This window comes from Daktulosphaira vitifoliae, unplaced genomic scaffold (assembly GCF_025091365.1).
Source record: "Daktulosphaira vitifoliae isolate Bord-2020 unplaced genomic scaffold, ASM2509136v1 Scaffold_4, whole genome shotgun sequence".
NCBI lineage: Eukaryota > Metazoa > Arthropoda > Insecta > Hemiptera > Phylloxeridae > Daktulosphaira > Daktulosphaira vitifoliae.
Window position 1 is genome coordinate 26,094,526 of NW_026099575.1, and position 16,786 is coordinate 26,111,311.

At 36.6% G+C, this 16,786-nt stretch overlaps 1 protein-coding gene across 3 annotated transcripts; it reads left to right on the plus strand.

Moving 5' to 3' along the window:
• The first annotated feature begins 470 nt into the window (after window positions 1-470).
• Window positions 471-16,619, plus strand: LOC126903575 (ichor). 3 transcript variants are annotated; one of them, XM_050681800.1, is made up of 4 exons: window positions 471-868; window positions 1,284-1,447; window positions 11,065-11,316; window positions 14,207-16,618. In XM_050681800.1, the coding sequence occupies exon 4, from the start codon at window positions 14,305-14,307 to the stop codon at window positions 15,673-15,675; it is 1,371 nt and encodes a 456-aa protein (XP_050537757.1). In that variant the 5' UTR covers window positions 471-868; window positions 1,284-1,447; window positions 11,065-11,316; window positions 14,207-14,304; the 3' UTR covers window positions 15,676-16,618. The 3 variants fall into 3 exon arrangements, with proteins under 3 accessions (XP_050537757.1, XP_050537756.1, XP_050537755.1); XM_050681799.1 differs by lacking the exon at window positions 1,284-1,447; XM_050681798.1 differs by lacking the exons at window positions 471-868; window positions 1,284-1,447; window positions 11,065-11,316 and adding an exon at window positions 12,971-13,243 and having other exon boundaries at window positions 14,207-16,619.
• The last annotated feature ends 167 nt before the right edge of the window (window positions 16,620-16,786 follow it).

The following is a 16,786-nucleotide window of genomic DNA, read 5'->3' on the forward strand; positions in this document are numbered from 1 at the left end:
CAATAATGTATACCTACGACAATGAATGAGTAATTAAGGAGTACCAAGTTGAAGGACAGCGTTGCTCTTCAATAGATGAGCTGCAGGGGCGGCGGCGGCGGCGGAAGAAGTCTGTGATCCGCCACCTGAAGTCTTATCAAGTGCGCGAGTAGAGACGGCGACACGGTTACTCGCCGCGTGTATTATTATTATTATTATTATTATTATTATTTTCGTAACTGGGTTAGTATAACGCCGGCGTATTGTGCGCGCGCACTGACTCCTATACATGCCGAAAAAGGGGGACCGGTTCAGCAGGTAATAATGTATATACACCTGTACACGGAGACTGTAGGTAACGGGGGAATGGTAGGGCAACGATCAGTGACAGAAGAAAGAAGAAAATAAACTCCACTACCGCCGTTCCCCCCCATAACAACCGCCTTCCCCCGACGAATTTTAGGCCCCGCCGCCCGGTCCACTGGCGACACGCGCATACGCGTCAATACACTCGGTGCGCATAGTATCTCGTGGACGCGCCGGACGTGGATTTATGCCGACAAGTCGCAGTCGCCGTCATCGTTACCGTCAAAGTCTCTTTGAACTTGTTACCCCTCGTGTAAGTGTATATCGTAGTCTTGAAGTAAATTTTTGGTTTAATTAAATCTTTCATCGAGGACAATTTTCTCGAATTAAAATTTGTTTTGAAATATTGTCGATCGCGAGTGCGACGGTATTCCGAGTGCGGTCCGACGGGATAAATCATAAGAACAGTGCGGCGTCGATTGTGCGAATTTCTTCTTCACTCTGCAGCATAAAAAAATATTATAACCACGGGGTCTGCGAACGCAATGAAAGACTTCCGCGATTATTTTCCATCGCTTTAACAGTAAGCTCGATTACCTTTGAATAGTTTTTAGAAAAATTAAAAAACCAACTCACACACTGTGAAACGTATAGATCTAGACACACATAAACGTGTTCCGAACGTCTCGGAACAAAACACACCATTTATTTAAACACAATTACTTATAAACCCATACGCTCCTGAGCAATTCTCCTCCATTGTTATACAGACGTTCGGAACGCGTTTTAGTATAGACGGATTGCAGAGCAGTCTGTTCATTATAATAATTTCCTTTTTTTGAAACTAAATTGCTTGAATTCAATTTTCAAAGAAAAAAACATTTTATAAGCTCCTTTAGTCGATCATTGTACCCTTTTACACAGTGTGTTTTCCATATTGACAACAGACGCTATCCCTAAGCGAAAGATCCGCGGCCGATTTCTTTCTATACTTTCAGGTGAACATCGTCGAATGTTGTTTATGTTTTATTATTAATAATTTTATATCAATAATCGGTATTCAAAATTGAACTTGTGAAAAATGTCAATTTTTTTTTTTTTTTGTAATTTTTTCTCGGGGGGAATGACCGTCGACGAGGACTCGCCCTTTAATGAGCAACAGGTAAATTCATCAACAAACTTGGGATTACCATTTTGTATTTTACTATAATAATACCGTCGGTGATTTAAAGAACTTTCTTCCGGATCTTTATCTACTCGAGATTTCACATGAAATTCCAAACGACAAAAATACGTTTCAAACAAATACATTATTTATTTTTCAATAAATACATTTTTCTGACGCCCCAATTCGTTATAATAATTTTTTCGATGCATGAATGTTACCACGATAATATTGCTAAACGACACTTAGTTAATATAATTTTTATAAACGTATAATTTATAATACTGCCTAGACCCGTTTAAAAAGCACGAATGTAAATAATGTTAATAAAATATTAATGCAAAAACTAATCGCGAAGTGATCTAAGCTTTTCTTTTAAATAATATAAATATAAAATTGGTATTTAATGTATTCCTTTGAAAACACATTGATATTGCTGTGTTAATGTCTGTGCTTGTTTTATCTTACACTAATATAACCATTAGTATTATAAACCTAATTCCTAATTCGTAAGCAGATTTTTCCAACACGTATTTTTTTCCACCTCTATAAACACTATTTATTCAAAATTGACTTTGGACTGTCGTACCAGAGACTTTAACGACCGCGAAAGATTTGAGAAGTTTGAACCCCAAAAACGATTTAAGATTCTGCTGAAAATGTTACGTGCTGCATGCGTTCAAACTGTTTATGCAGAGTTCNGATAAACACTATTTATTCAAAATTGAGTTTGGACTGTCGTACCAGAGACTTTAACGACCGCGAAAGATTTAAGAAGTTTGAACCCCAAAAACGATTTAAGATTCTGCTGAAAATGTTACGTGCTGCATGCGTTCAAACTGTTTATGCAGAGTTCATAAACACGGCAGCAAGACAAAAGATGCAAATTTTGCCCGTCAATAATAATTCATGCTCGCACCGCGTATCTATGCCGTTGTCGCGATCGTGTATACTTTACAATTATTATTTTACTTGCGCCGTGGTTTATGTTAAGTATGTATTGTTATGTATTATTTTACGGTACGAATGTCGGATTGATTTAACAGGTCCATTACTAGTTTATTTGTGTATAGGAAGAACTAGGTGAATCGTTCGTGAAAACACTCATATCGATTGTGCTTGCAAAAATATACACAGTTCTTCGTCATTAGCTTCGTTTGCGTACTCGCCCAAGTCTCTGAGAGGAAGACGTTTTCTAGTCTGAGTCTTACTCGTTGTAATAATAATTAAAAAATCTTAACAATTTAGTGCACATAGCCCGTAAACTACGATTTGTAGACTAAATACAAAGCACTCGTTGTATTAAAATTCCCGAACCAAGCCGACTCCCCTCAGACCAGCAGGTGATACTAATTAATCGTCAGCAGCAGCGGTTGCGATAAAAATCTCCGAGTCTCTTCTATCCGGTTTCGATTTTGGTTCCGGGATTCATCAAATTATTAATTAAACGAGCTTACATTGACAAAATGATTTACACATTTTTTATTCGCTTCACAAGACGAAACAATATCCGGACTGGTTATCAATGCAATAACACGGTTTTTACTTCGTTAGTGTTGTTGTTTGTTTATTTTGGACTTTCCTGCTATGGATCACTCTCGAACACATTAACCGACAGATCGTAATTGCTAACATAATCATTATTTTATTATTGACGTTTGAGTTTAAGCACCAGGATGTCAATAATGTTGTCTTGTGGTGTTGAACTAATGAAGCTCCCGTTTCAAATCTAAAAACTATTAAAATTTCATTAGGACAAGTGTTATGCTTTTGATTTAAACACAATTTTGGCAATAGGTTCTGACTAAATTGGTTTATCGTAAGAATAATATTATTACAGACTGTGTGCACACGAAAACGTCTTGGGCGCGTTGTGGGCCAGTGGGTCGAACGGCTGACCGCCACAGCTACAACCGCCGATCAGTGGTTTCTATAATGCCCTCCGCAGTGTTCTTCACTCTTCTCGCATTTCGTTAATTGTCATTTTAAAGTATAACAACGCAGAGAAAAGACTGTTGATTTGCATTTTAGACGTTTCCAAAACTAATCACTCGCTATGACGTACTTAATTTTAGTTGTGATGACCTTCCTCCTAGTGTAGCAACCTCGAAGCGGTCCGGAACGGGGCGAACGAACGTCGAGGGGAAACAATTACAATTGTAAAACAAATTGGCGAAATACCGGCGGTATCTTTGAGGAAGGTCAAAGTAAAACAAAAAACATTAACGCGATATTGGTCGTTAATCCGTTTGAGAACCAATTGAAGAGTAGGTGTGCATACCGTTATGTTTGTGCCGAGAATGTGGCACGTTCTATGAGTGTACGGCTGTACTAAAAAACACAAGCACGCCGCGGACAGCCTATAAGACATAGGCCGTTATAACTCGGTGTGTATGATGTGTATACAGTTTATATGACCGACGAGGTGTTTCGCTTCATTCATCTCATGTGCCGCCGTTGTCGCCATTGATGTCGAGTACCCAGAGACAAAAAAAACAATTAACAAAGTATTATTACAAAGCTAATTATTCATAAAGAGCCCCAGATATTTTTATTTTGTTTAACGACTTTCAAAATTGCGCTCTTTTCTTTTAAAGTCTTCATTACTGCGGTATTTATGTTTTATCATTAACTCTTTCTTAGAGTGCAAGTAACAACACACAAACCCATTTATGTGACACTTCTTGTACATGATAATCGTAGACGTAAGTCGAAGATAAACTTTTATAGATCAAATTGATAATTTACTATGCATAATCAAGACTGATTAATATTGGCATCACACATTACATGATGAAAAGTTTCACAGTGACTGAAAATCGTTCACTTCATACATTTTTATTTCTAATAGTAAACGACCAACATTAATAACTACGTTGTTACTATTATAATTGTGTTTGACAAATACTACGAACAATGATTTTAATATACTTTTTAGAAACAATTTACATAAGCCAATAAATTTCTAACAGATAAAATTTGAACGCACTGACGGAGTCAATGTAGGAATTAATGATACTGAATCAGACTTATTTAAAGGCCTAAATCAGTAGGTTCATGACCTCACTCAACAAGATTGTGTGCGATTCTGAATTAATTAAATTTTGTGATATACTATGACTTGTACGTTACGGCGCACCTTCAAGGGTTTGATAAATATTGTGTTATTACTTTATAATTATTATGATTATTATTAAAAAGAACGGTGTATAATCATTGACTCCAGCTTGACTATTTTCAAACGGTACAGAGAGAAGAATGTATCCAAAAAAACATACTCGTTCGTATGAGCAGTGCGCCTGTATAGTGTGTCTCAAATGTACCGTTCATTAGCCGCGCAGGTCACTCGTAGCGGTTATACGACTAATTTATGTGCTTAATGTTATCCAAAAACAAAAATCGGGTTTTCGGTTAGCCGAACGCCATTGGACCTGGTGCGCTTTTAGTATTTTGAGCCGCGACTGAGAGATATCACCAATGTTTTGTAATATTCTTTCTATAAACCCTACGCTACTATTTTAGTGCAATGATGTACTATTTTTTATTTTACCCCAAAGCGTTATTTTGTAAAATTACCGACATTAAGTACTGCATTAGGACAACGTCCATTGTATAGACTTAACCTAACACCGGCGCGTATTATTAGTTAAGTATTTTTCTAGCCATTAACGACTAACTTGTTTTTGCTCAAACATATTAATATGTTTACAAGTAACTAGCTGCGACAATGATTTAGTTGACTGTGTTCTCGACCGAAATGTCACAAAAGAATTTCAGTAAATTAACATGAATCCACTTTTGTTTTTCTGGACAAGTAACAACTACGTACTAAACATAATTAAACGGCTTTTATGAGTAATGGAACCCAAGGCTTTTGGCGTGTTTTTTCATAAATCTAATGTCTTAATAATATTGATCTCGATGACAGTTAATGTTTTCTAAAATATGCAAAAACTGTCCAGTTATTAATCATAGTATTTTGTTAGTATTTAAGTCATTTAGTTTGAAATAATTTGTAAACAATATGCGGATCAGTTGCAAGGTTGGACTAAAGACATCGAGTATACCCAGCCCATAAATGAAAGGTGGGTTTGGTTGGGTCTTCACTATACGTTTTCCCCGACATCATCTTAATAGGAATCGTGAGATATCACAAATTGCATTTGTGTGAGGTTCCGAAGTGTATTTGATATTTCGAGGTCTCTATCTCTCTCTAAATCCTGATTACTTACATACTAATGTTTGTTTAAATGAAATTATTAGTTGCGATACTAGTTGTGTTTTAACAAAACCTACGTTTGTATAATGAACTTCATATACTCTCGTTAAATATTTGTACGTAAAAAGGCATGTTTGGGTGTAGGACAGTATAGATCACGGCAAAAATACTAAATGCGGTCACTTTGTACTATTCTGTTATTTACAATACTTGTTTAGTTGGTAGACATAAATGCAAAATTAGCGTGTCCCGCTTTTCTACTATATGCTGTACTACATAATTTCAAATGAATTCGGATTAATTTTATTACGAGGTTAATATCGAACGCATTAAAATAATTAATAAGTTAATACAAAACGTATAAATACATGTACGAGTAGTTTATCAACAAGCAAAAGTTTTGCTCTGCAGAGGAAATAATTGTATTTGTTATTACTAAAAAAAAAAAGCTATTGTCCAATTGTTATTTTCATAATTTGACTCTTCTTTAATTTGTTATGAATATTTTCTTAAAAATAAATGAAAACCTAAACACGTAAAATAAATATAAATTTTATTATTTAATAGTTAAAATTCTCAAAATGGAACATAAAGTTGTTCTCTATAGTATAAAAGTAAATCTTATCGCTAATATAGTAGCCATGAGAATAGGTCGATTATAAATCGTTAAATGATTAAAACATTCATCCCGTGTCCGTGAGGAATCTGTTTAAAAAAAAAAATCAATGACTAAAGTAATTTATTCAACTCGGTCGGCAACGGAGACTTCGACGCGGACTCGTGCAGACAAAAAGTATTTAAAACGACAATATTCAGTGATCTCGATTCTTTTGGAGTTAAACTATGGACGGTGGTTAACACATGTAATATTTGTATAATATTCTTAACGCATATCGTACGTGTATGGGATTCGGATGAGGGGAGGGGATTACGGCGTCACGGGGAACTACATGCCGGCCGACGGTAAAAAGTGACAGTCCGGATAGTCGGACGGCTTGCAAACCGGGTTACCGTGTCGTAAGTCTAGCCGGATGTTGTTCGCCTCACCAGTGTGTGCGGTGTACCTGTAAATAGTCTGTAATGAGCGGAATCAGTAAGAGTATTCCTCCTTCTCTTCCCCTTTATTTGGTATATTAATTACCCACCACAAACACGCCTTCTACATCGCCAACAGATAGCCATTGATGTGGTGGTTTTTTTTTTCTGTCGTTTCTCCTCTACGCGCCAATGACGTCACCTTTTATTGTGGAATTTCTCCACATGGCGATACGAGGCCATCGACCGACATCACGTTCTTAAATAGTTTATATACTCGTGTTTCACATGCAAATTTCACACAAAAGCTCTCTTGTCGCAACCAAATACACAAACGGTAGTTTGATTTAAGTATAATTCGTTTCAAATATTAAACCGCGAGCACTTGATGAATTTTTCAACAGCGAAAAACGTTTTGTAAGTCTCATTAGAATTTTTAATGAGATTTATCTACATATAATTTGAATGCCCTCAAAGGCTAAATAAAGCGCGAACTGTTCATTGCAAACTAATATAAAAGTTGAATATTTTTATTTCAAAATTTCTATCGGTAAACATTTAATTTAGTTAGGTGCATTTTTTTTTTTTTTTTTGTCATAAGGGAGTACTTGGCACGTAAACCATTAAGACAAATGTTACACCAATCAATTTAAATAACGTTTAATAATTCACGACCGGGTTAAAAAAATAATTTTATTGTTACTGAAAGTGACATTAATTTATTGAAAACCTGATTGTTATTGTTTTTTGACATACTGAAGAAGCATTATTACAATTTAACAATAACTGACATAACAGAAATTGAAGGGTTTTTTGGCATTCAAAAAGATTTTGTGATCACAGATTTTCGTTTAATTTTTTTATGGAACATACTCAAATCATCTAAAATCATGAACCTATTAGTTTTTAGTAATAACATGAAATTTATAGATTGATATCGTTATTTTTAATTGAACTTATTGAGTTTCATAGTAGATTACTTCTTTTATAGTTTGTATATAGCGTAAGTTTCTAAATAATTAAAAATAATAATAATAACTGTGTTATAATGAAATTTTTGAAAACTACAAAAACATATTTTTATTTATTATATTTAATAATCAAATTATTAATTATACTCCGGCGGTTACACTTTCGGTTGGCGTTTATCAAAAATTGTTCCCCAAAATGAACCATAACAATATTTTTATCGTTATATGTACATGTTAGTTTCCATTTATAAAATTATTTTTTACTTGTACACAATTTTTTATTACTTTTGTGGCTGCAACTCATATCTAGCCTGTTTCACGGTTGAACTGTATCCAGCAGGCCAAAAGTGGGTCAATGATTTGTTTCCTTCAATATTTCCCTCCCTACGTACTCACTGATTGTGACTAGTGACAGCGGCGACTAAGCGACAAATCTATGGCGGCGTACCGTTCTATTGTCTTCGAACGTTTTTTCTTGTTCATTAATTTTTTTGTTCAATTCGTTAATTAATTGCCATTTGGCGACCCTCATCGTTTACATGTTCAATTCCCCCACTGTCCATCCAACAAACAACTCAGGAAAAATTACTCTCTGACCTGAATTTATAGTTTTTGATCAAAAACGCACCGGACCCGGAACTTATCGCCAAAAGTAGTATTACTCATTATTTGAGCAGCGCGTACAACGACGACGGTGTAACTACGTTTGAATATTTCGACAAATATCATATTGAACAACAACAATAATATAATAGACTACATAATAATAATAATAATAATGAAGAAAACAAGGAGAATTGAAAATCAGTTCACTCACATTCTGGCCGTGAGATTATTATTCACAGTGGCAGCAGCAGCAGCAGCAGCAGCGGACAATGCCAGGTGTTGTTTTCGGAAATGTCCAAAGGGTTATGTAATTTAAACCTGACTCACCAACGTCGTCTTACGTCGTCATGCAGCAACGGGAAATTCGTTGTCGGCCAAATCGAACTAATTAAGCGTGGACAGATTGTGTTGTAGTACGCACTACTTATTAGCGATTAATAATAAGAATAAACAACACCCTTTTCAGGTGTGCGGTGACGTTGAACAGAACAATGAATAATAGAGACATGTATGAAAGAAAAGCGACGAAAAGTTAAATGGAGACAGTAAAAGTGTTGATTAAATGTAGAAAACAATGTGTTTTGCGATTTGCCGGCGTGTTTTTCCAAGGCGATTATGTCTGTTGGCCACCTCATCGATGCCGTCGTTACCTTATGTCTTAACGTCTGATAATAATTGTTTAGTTACGACACTCGATTATTATTTATGCAGCCGTTCGGATGGAAAACCTTCATTGGGTTAATCGTTCGTCCTGATTAATGGCGCGTGAACCGTGTAACGGTGGCAATGTCCGAGACCCTTCGTGGTCGCCTTGAATGCACTGTACAATCATTGGGTATGACGACGCCAGTTATCAATAGCCTGAAACTGCCGAATGGCGTGTATTGGTGATCTCGCAAGCATAAAGCGGTTTCAATTGGGAGAACTTGACACGAGGTTCGTGTCTTCGGCCATAAGGGAGCTGGTCGTGTCCATATCCCGCGGAGCGTTATACAGGGTTGTTGGCCCGGGCGACGCGTTACAACATAATAATATTATTATAGTAGACAAATTGTCCCGTTATGGGTATACGTGTTTTCCCAGCGGGAACAGTAAGCCCGGTAGGACAGGGTCCGCATTGTGTACACAATAAAATTATAGTTACTGTCCTCGTGTACCGTTAAAAATGTTTACAAGAACGAATTGTCGAAAACTAGGCTCTTATGCGTCAGGATGTCGTCGATGATGGCAAAAATAATAGGGTCGACCTCAAGTACATCAGCTACCGGGCTTACATGGGGGATTTATCTCCGGCGGTTCTGGGACACCCGCACCGAGGCGACGCGCACCGATGCATTTAACCGCGAACACATTGCACAGCGTCGAAGTAGGTAAACGCGCAAATTTTATTCCAACCCGAGTACTCCGCGAGATATACATTTCATATTGAGCAAATGTTATATGTTTATTATTTTTTTGCGAAACACGCTTTTTATCGGGAACTATATAAACAACAGTTGCGCGCGTTATTCCATTCAAGGGTACGCGTCCACAGTTTTTCATTATGACGGATAGAAGGAGGGGTAGTACGATTCGTGTAAAAACAACACGGTCGAAAATCGCAAACACCGTCGCCGCAGCGCACCACCACACAATGCCTATAGACATTGTTCTGGTCAATTTGATATTTATTGCCGTTGCTACATTGACGACGTATCCGACTAAATTTTTGCCACTACACTACATTATGGTAACGTTTGTTGCGCGCACATGTCCCGCGCGACGACAAGGATCATACTCGGTGGGCGGTTTGTGTTCGCACCCGATCCGGGACAAAACCTTTTCATATTATTTTATTGTTGTTTTGGTCGTGAACCGTATTCTGTAAGCCGATTAAGATGCGTCATAAAAGCGTACGTCCTAAGATCATGTGTACCTACCCGACGACAACGGTAATCGATGACCGATCGTGCGTCAGGCCCTGAAAAACATATCCCACCGTTTCCGCTCTCTCTGAAACATCTCTCAGTAGTACGTACCCGTTTCTCTATGTCAGCAGTACAAATCCGCTATTTGTCCATTGTGCGCACAAACACACGATTTCATTACAGGTCGTCCTCGTCCATGTCGACTTGTTCGCGTTATTTGTCAAAAACACCACGTTTTCGCCTTCGTCGCGTCCCACACACATTGTCTCACCCTAATCTACTTTTCCCGCAGTATCGAATCCTTTTTTCGTTCATCGCTATTTTTATCATTCACGTCTATGTTCATTTGATACCGTTCTGGTTTCCCTCTCAAAACTCCAATTTTTTTTACGACTTGGACAATCAAACAGAACCAAACTAAATGTATTTTTAATTCAACAAAATCTTCCATAGCGCATGATTTTAAATAGTTCCAAACAAGTAAACAATCAATAAATAATTACTAAACCGTTAGCTCACTTAACAATGACCGCATAAATTATCAAAACCCAATAATCGCTAATGACCTCAAATCGTGTACAATATTATGTCAAGTATTCATAAGAAACACATCGTGTACCATCATTAAAATACACTAGAATTTTCATTACCCGTCTAATGTAAATAATTGTACTGTAATGGCAATGTAAAATTAAAATGTAGTACGTTTAACCGTTGCAAGTATTTAGGTATGCAAATAATATTAAATCTACTAACGCTTGCTTTCAGCTATAGATACCTATCTTAGGGTGACCTGTCATTATATTATGATTATCACGTCTATATTGGTGTATTTTTGTTTTTTTTTTTTGGTTATTGCTGTTTGGTGCTCTTCAGGGTATACCTTGTCATTCGTAGACGTCGTTCAAACACCAACCAGACGCATCTGTTTATTAAACGGTGCGCAAACACCCGTAGAAGATTACCACCAGCCAACTATCAGACTTGCACTGCGTACGACTATCAAGAGCCGAGATATTATGCGAGTTGCGTATATGCCGCTGCCTCATCGGTCGAGATGAAATCGTCCGAAGACAACAAACACTGTGTAGGTCCTGACAAACCGCACATTCCTACAAACTCTTGGAAGTAAGTGAACAATATTTTAAATATTCAATATAAATTGAATTTTATTTCATAATGTTAAATAAACAGTTACGCGAGCGGAATTATTCTTTTGGAATGTGAGAGGTTGTAACTTACCGATCAAAGTGAACAACTTAAAGTTCACATTAGTGGGCTTAACACTTTGTTTTCCCCTTAGATCCGAAATAATTTCGATTAGGTGTCAGTAAATTCTTTTACAATAACTAATTGAGTAAAAAATATATAATTACATTCTTCGAGACCGAAAAATTCTAAGTTTTAAAGCACATATTATTCGACGGCCGGTACATTAACCTTCTTGGGCTCCAAAAATACGCCGCTGACCGTTGTAATTTGATAAATGTTTAATGAAAAACAAATAATTAAACATAACCTATTGGTTTTGTCGAAAAATCTGTGAACAGGTGGGTAGCTATAATTTGTTCATAAAATAAATTGAAGTGCAAGTGTACCATATGATTATAAATAAAAATTTTTTTTTATTTACTTCATAATATCAACAATTTTTTATGTGATACCGTTAATTTAGAAACACAATCTCGTGGTATGATCGAGTGTGAAAAAATATTGTTTGACTAACAAAGAGACCGTACAACACATGAACAAAATAGTAGGATACTAACTGGGCGGATTAGCAAATTAAATGTATTCATTATGTATGCATTGTGTTGTACTATTTTTTTTATTAAGTGAGGAACGGAATAAAAAAGCTATACCGTATATATAACTTGCCCCTTCACTCTTTAACAGAGTATTATTAATATTTTTCCTATTAAAATATGGGCAATAATTATGACGGTTACAGAAGATAATCCGCGAAGTTGTTTGTTTTTTTTTTTAGTACAAATGATTTTCACGGTAGCGAATAGACCCACTTTTCGATTATATTTATTTTTTGCATGACTTTAATTGCTTTAATTCGTTATGACTAGTGGACGTTCCTCTAGCATTATATTTAGGTTAATGGACTAGCATAGGTATTTAGACAAATATCTTTCGTAGATACATGAACATGACACTAGTACGTTACTATGGCCAACAGTAGCCCAACCGAATAATGACTTAATAACGACTTCTGTATAAATAATTAATTGTTGTATCAAAGCATATGGATACACCTCAGGGTGATTATTTTGAGCGATTTAAGTAAACACAAAATTTATGTATGTTTTTTTATACGAAATAGTTCAAATGCATTATTAGATATTGGCATGTGAAAAACAAAAATCTATAAGCTTATTTAAACGATAATAACGTTATTTTACACGGCCTTAGCGCTTTTATAATATTATTTAACGATAATTTCATTCGAACTGGAGGTGGTGATGTGAGGAAATGGCAAATAGTACAGCACATTTTTGTGTTGTTGTTGAGATGTTTACTTCTAGGTAGGATAATGTTTTTTTTTCTCATATTAGTGTCACGGTAAAAGATTTTAACTAGAAATAAACACAAAAAACAACCCTAGGCCGACGGGATTCGTTCTGTTTAGGTAAATCAAAACTGGATCTTTGGCGCGTCGCAACGTCCGCGAGCCTTGTCTAGGAATTACGTGGAATCGTGTGCCTTAGAAATAAACCGGCTGGTCCAAGGGCTACCTATGCTGATAGTCTAAATGAAGGGTTGTTAAAAAAAAAAAAAAAGGTAAAAAATTTCTAGGTATGCCGGCCGGTCGCGAGTCGATCGTCACAGCACTACTCTCGAAGTCATGTCAGATAGTAACGCACGCGACACCGGACTTGACGTTACACGTTATGCGATTATGCGTTTCCGTGGTACAGTATCCGTCGCGGTAAACCGAAAATGTCCCTCCTTAATTCGAATCACAGTGCGATTGCATTCATACCTCGCGACCACAACTTGAAATGGTTACACTTTGATCTGTGCTTCGGACGACACTGTTTATCAGGTAAAAAAATATTGGAATTGCTTCGTTAAACCCATAGGACGCTGCGTTAACTGATTAAACTGTGTGCATCGTGTATTAACAGCTTTGAACCTAACGGAGTAAGGCAGTAAAAAATAAAACATTTTTAAATTGCTCTAGTACAGTCGATAAACGAATATGTTTTCTAGGCTTTTATTAGTATCAATTATAATAAAATGACCTTTTATACAGCGATAGTAAATACAACTGCTTAAGTTTAAATAAATGTATTACCTTCGCAGTGGCCATAGTGACGATATCACCATTATATAATACGCATGACGTTAGTAAACGGTTAAGCTTACTCAGTAGGGAATGCCGTCCATAATCAATTAAATTGATATGACGAATTAGAAAAAGATAGCGTCGTTTACAAAAAAAAAAAATCATTCCAAGTTAACTTCAACAGATTATTTCAATATTACTCGTTTATTAGGGTGGGTGAGTGGGTACACGGTATGTATAAATTGAATTAGTTTACCTAATTAACAGAAATTTTCAAATAATTGATAATTTACACAAAGATTGTAAAAGGTTTCTCTGTTAAGAATTATAATCAACGAATTCAACAGATTTCACTGTTAAATAAGTATTTTCAATAATCTGATAGCTTTAGCGAATTTGAAACATCCATTAAAAATAAAATTAATGATATTTTCGTTTCTTTTCTTTTATAAAACGAAAATATTGTTTTGATAAAAAATATTTTTTTTACCAAAATATAGTACATCTATGAACATTTTATAAACAATACCAAACTATTTGAATTTATTAAACAAATTACGATTTTTAAGAACGAAATTTTCAATTTCTAATTTCATAAATTGATGATACAATAAAATAATTAGACGTAAATCTGTCATAATGTTTCCTTGTACTTTAGTTATAACTAATGATAATCGTTTTGAAATTTGTAACTTATGTACAACCTTTTTTTTTTTCAAGGAGTGCTGGATGATAGTATCTATCGGGGCAGCCAGTTAGCAGAACCTCCCCAACTGGATCCAGAGTGGCTGAGGGCGGAGACGAGTGGCAACCCCGTAATGCGTTTGTCCAACGGTAACGAAGCAACTACAGAATCAATGGTGGAAATGTTGCAGTTTAACGAACATTTCCTCGATGCGGATGGGGCGAAATTTATGCTGAATCCCGCGGAGTTGGACGATTTACTGGGACGTGATCAGTATGCTACCGACGGTTCACCGGTACAAGTGCCGTCCCAACAACAACAGCAACACAACCAACAGCCGAGTAATCTCGAGCCGAACAACAAGTCGACAGCGAATTTTGCCGACCTAAAACCACTGATGCCGTTCCATACAATCACCGAGCGGGTCAACATAAACGGTATACCCGGTCACCATTATCAATCGATAGCAGCTAACAATCGAGTAGTGGAAAACAACAACAACACTGCCACGGCAAACAATAATATGGCGTACTATCATCCAAATGAATATCTGGTCACGTCATCGACCAATTCGAGCTTGCCGAAATTCAAAGAGGAAGTCGATACATTCGTAGACAATCAGTTTGACGAATTCGAAATGTTAATGAGGAGTCCATCGTTCGGCCCCGACACTACGGTGTCGGCTAGCGATCATCCAGTGGATGGACCAGATGAATGGCTCGGCGTTAGTGACGAGTGGCCTTCTTACGACCATCCTGATGGATCACCACAAGACAACAAGACCGGCATATTGGCCGACGTCACAATTCAAGAATTAGTAGCTAGTTCACAGTTTACTGGCATACCTAACGACGGTTACCACCAGCCACCGATGCAGAAACCCTTGTACCAACAACAATCGCCACAACAACAGCAACCTCAACCACGTGACATGGTCACGTCTAACATGCCGCCGGTTCCACGACCTGGTGCAGCTGCTTTTATGCCGCTTTTGCAAAGTCGACTACAAAACGGGCCTGCCAAAGCGCCACAGGACTATCACATGGAGTGCGCGTCATCGCCTTCGTCGTCCACCCCGTCGTACTTGGCGCACAGCCCGACAAGTCACGTAGTCAGTACTACCGATCTGGGATACATACCTTCTGTTCACAGTTCGAGGCCGTCGCCGGAATTCGCGCATACTACTACACCCGGGCAGGGACACATGGCCGTGAAAAAGTCCAGGAACAGGAGCAAGGCCAAAGGAAACAGTGGCGGCGGCGGCGGTCAAACTGCCAGGAACACCATGGTGTACGTTTCCGACGGCAACGTGGCCCGCGAACGGACCGTACACAACTGTCACATTTGCAATCGTGGATTCCTGAACAAGAGCAACATCAAAGTGCATTTAAGGACACACACGGGCGAAAAACCGTTCAGGTGCGAAGTATGTCAAAAAGCGTTTAGACAAAAGGCCCATCTCATTAAACACGCGCAAATACACAAACGTAGCGGCAGGGACTGAATCATAAGGTACCGAAACGATTTTTAAACTTCATATCAACGTTTTCATCGTCCCTTAAGTATTCTGTCTCTCTCACTCCTATAATTTATTGTATTTAACGCGTTTTCGTTAAAAAAATTTGACCAAAGATAATAAAAAAAAAAAATTAACGATCGTATACATGCTATGAGGATATATAGAATTTTGTGTTGTGACAAGGTTGTTTAGACTCGTTGAATCTCATACCAATTTTGTAAATCCCACGTGCACTCGACGGGTGGGGGGGAATCAACGATTAGTTATTATAAAGAAGTACAAAAAGAAACTTTGTTTTGTGAATACTTAATATTATTAATTATTATAATACTGTTTATATGTTATTTTATGTATGTGTCAATGACCACTTCGATTAGGGAGAAAATTAAGTTGTTTACGATTAGTGTATTTAATTTTAATGATTTGTTTTTTGTTATTTATTCGACGTCCTCGGTCATTTACTAATTTATTATTGTCATTTAAAACAACTCTGATCTTTTTTGAAAAATATATTATCTTAACAAACGCATAGTTTCCATTAATTTATTTTGACCTGGGGACGTCATTATTAATGTAATATCAATTTTAATATTACGTAGTTTTAGGTAATGTCCACTTGCAATTTATTCTATAAATCACAACCGTTAAGATTATATGTGTACGCTTTTGTATATAAAATTATATACTTATTTGAAACCCTCTGCAAGAAGGTGTATCCTTAACCTATTGTTTCCCCAGTATTTTTATTTTTTTCATAAAACAAACCCTTGTATAGTTTTGACTCGATTTCGTTTTATACTTATTTATTTGTGTATTAAATTTAATTAGTTTATAATTGTTTATAAGTTTAAAAATTTTCCCCTTACATTACCCGTATAGTATTTAATATCTCAATAGTCGTTAATTTATTGTATTGTATTTTTTTTTTTTTTTTNTTTTCTTTGAACCCTTTCAATTGAAGCCCTTGCGACAGCTGTTTGGGGATCCCAAAGAACAGAGCCGTATTCAAGGATAGGGCGAATAAGGGAGGTGTAAAGAGTTTTGAGAGAGTTGGATAGTTTAAATTCTTGAGTGATACGGGAGATGAAACCTAGGA

What these genes read in the sequence shown, in the direction of transcription:
- LOC126903575 (XM_050681798.1), top strand. Translation starts at nt 13,138, where the DNA reads ATGTCCCTCCTTAATTCGAATCACAGTGCGATTGCATTCATACCTCGC. An exon ending in CGGACGACACTGTTTATCAG is followed by an intron (nt 13,244 to 14,206) that starts GTAAAAAAATAT and finishes TTTTTTTTCAAG; the next exon opens with GAGTGCTGGATGATAGTATC.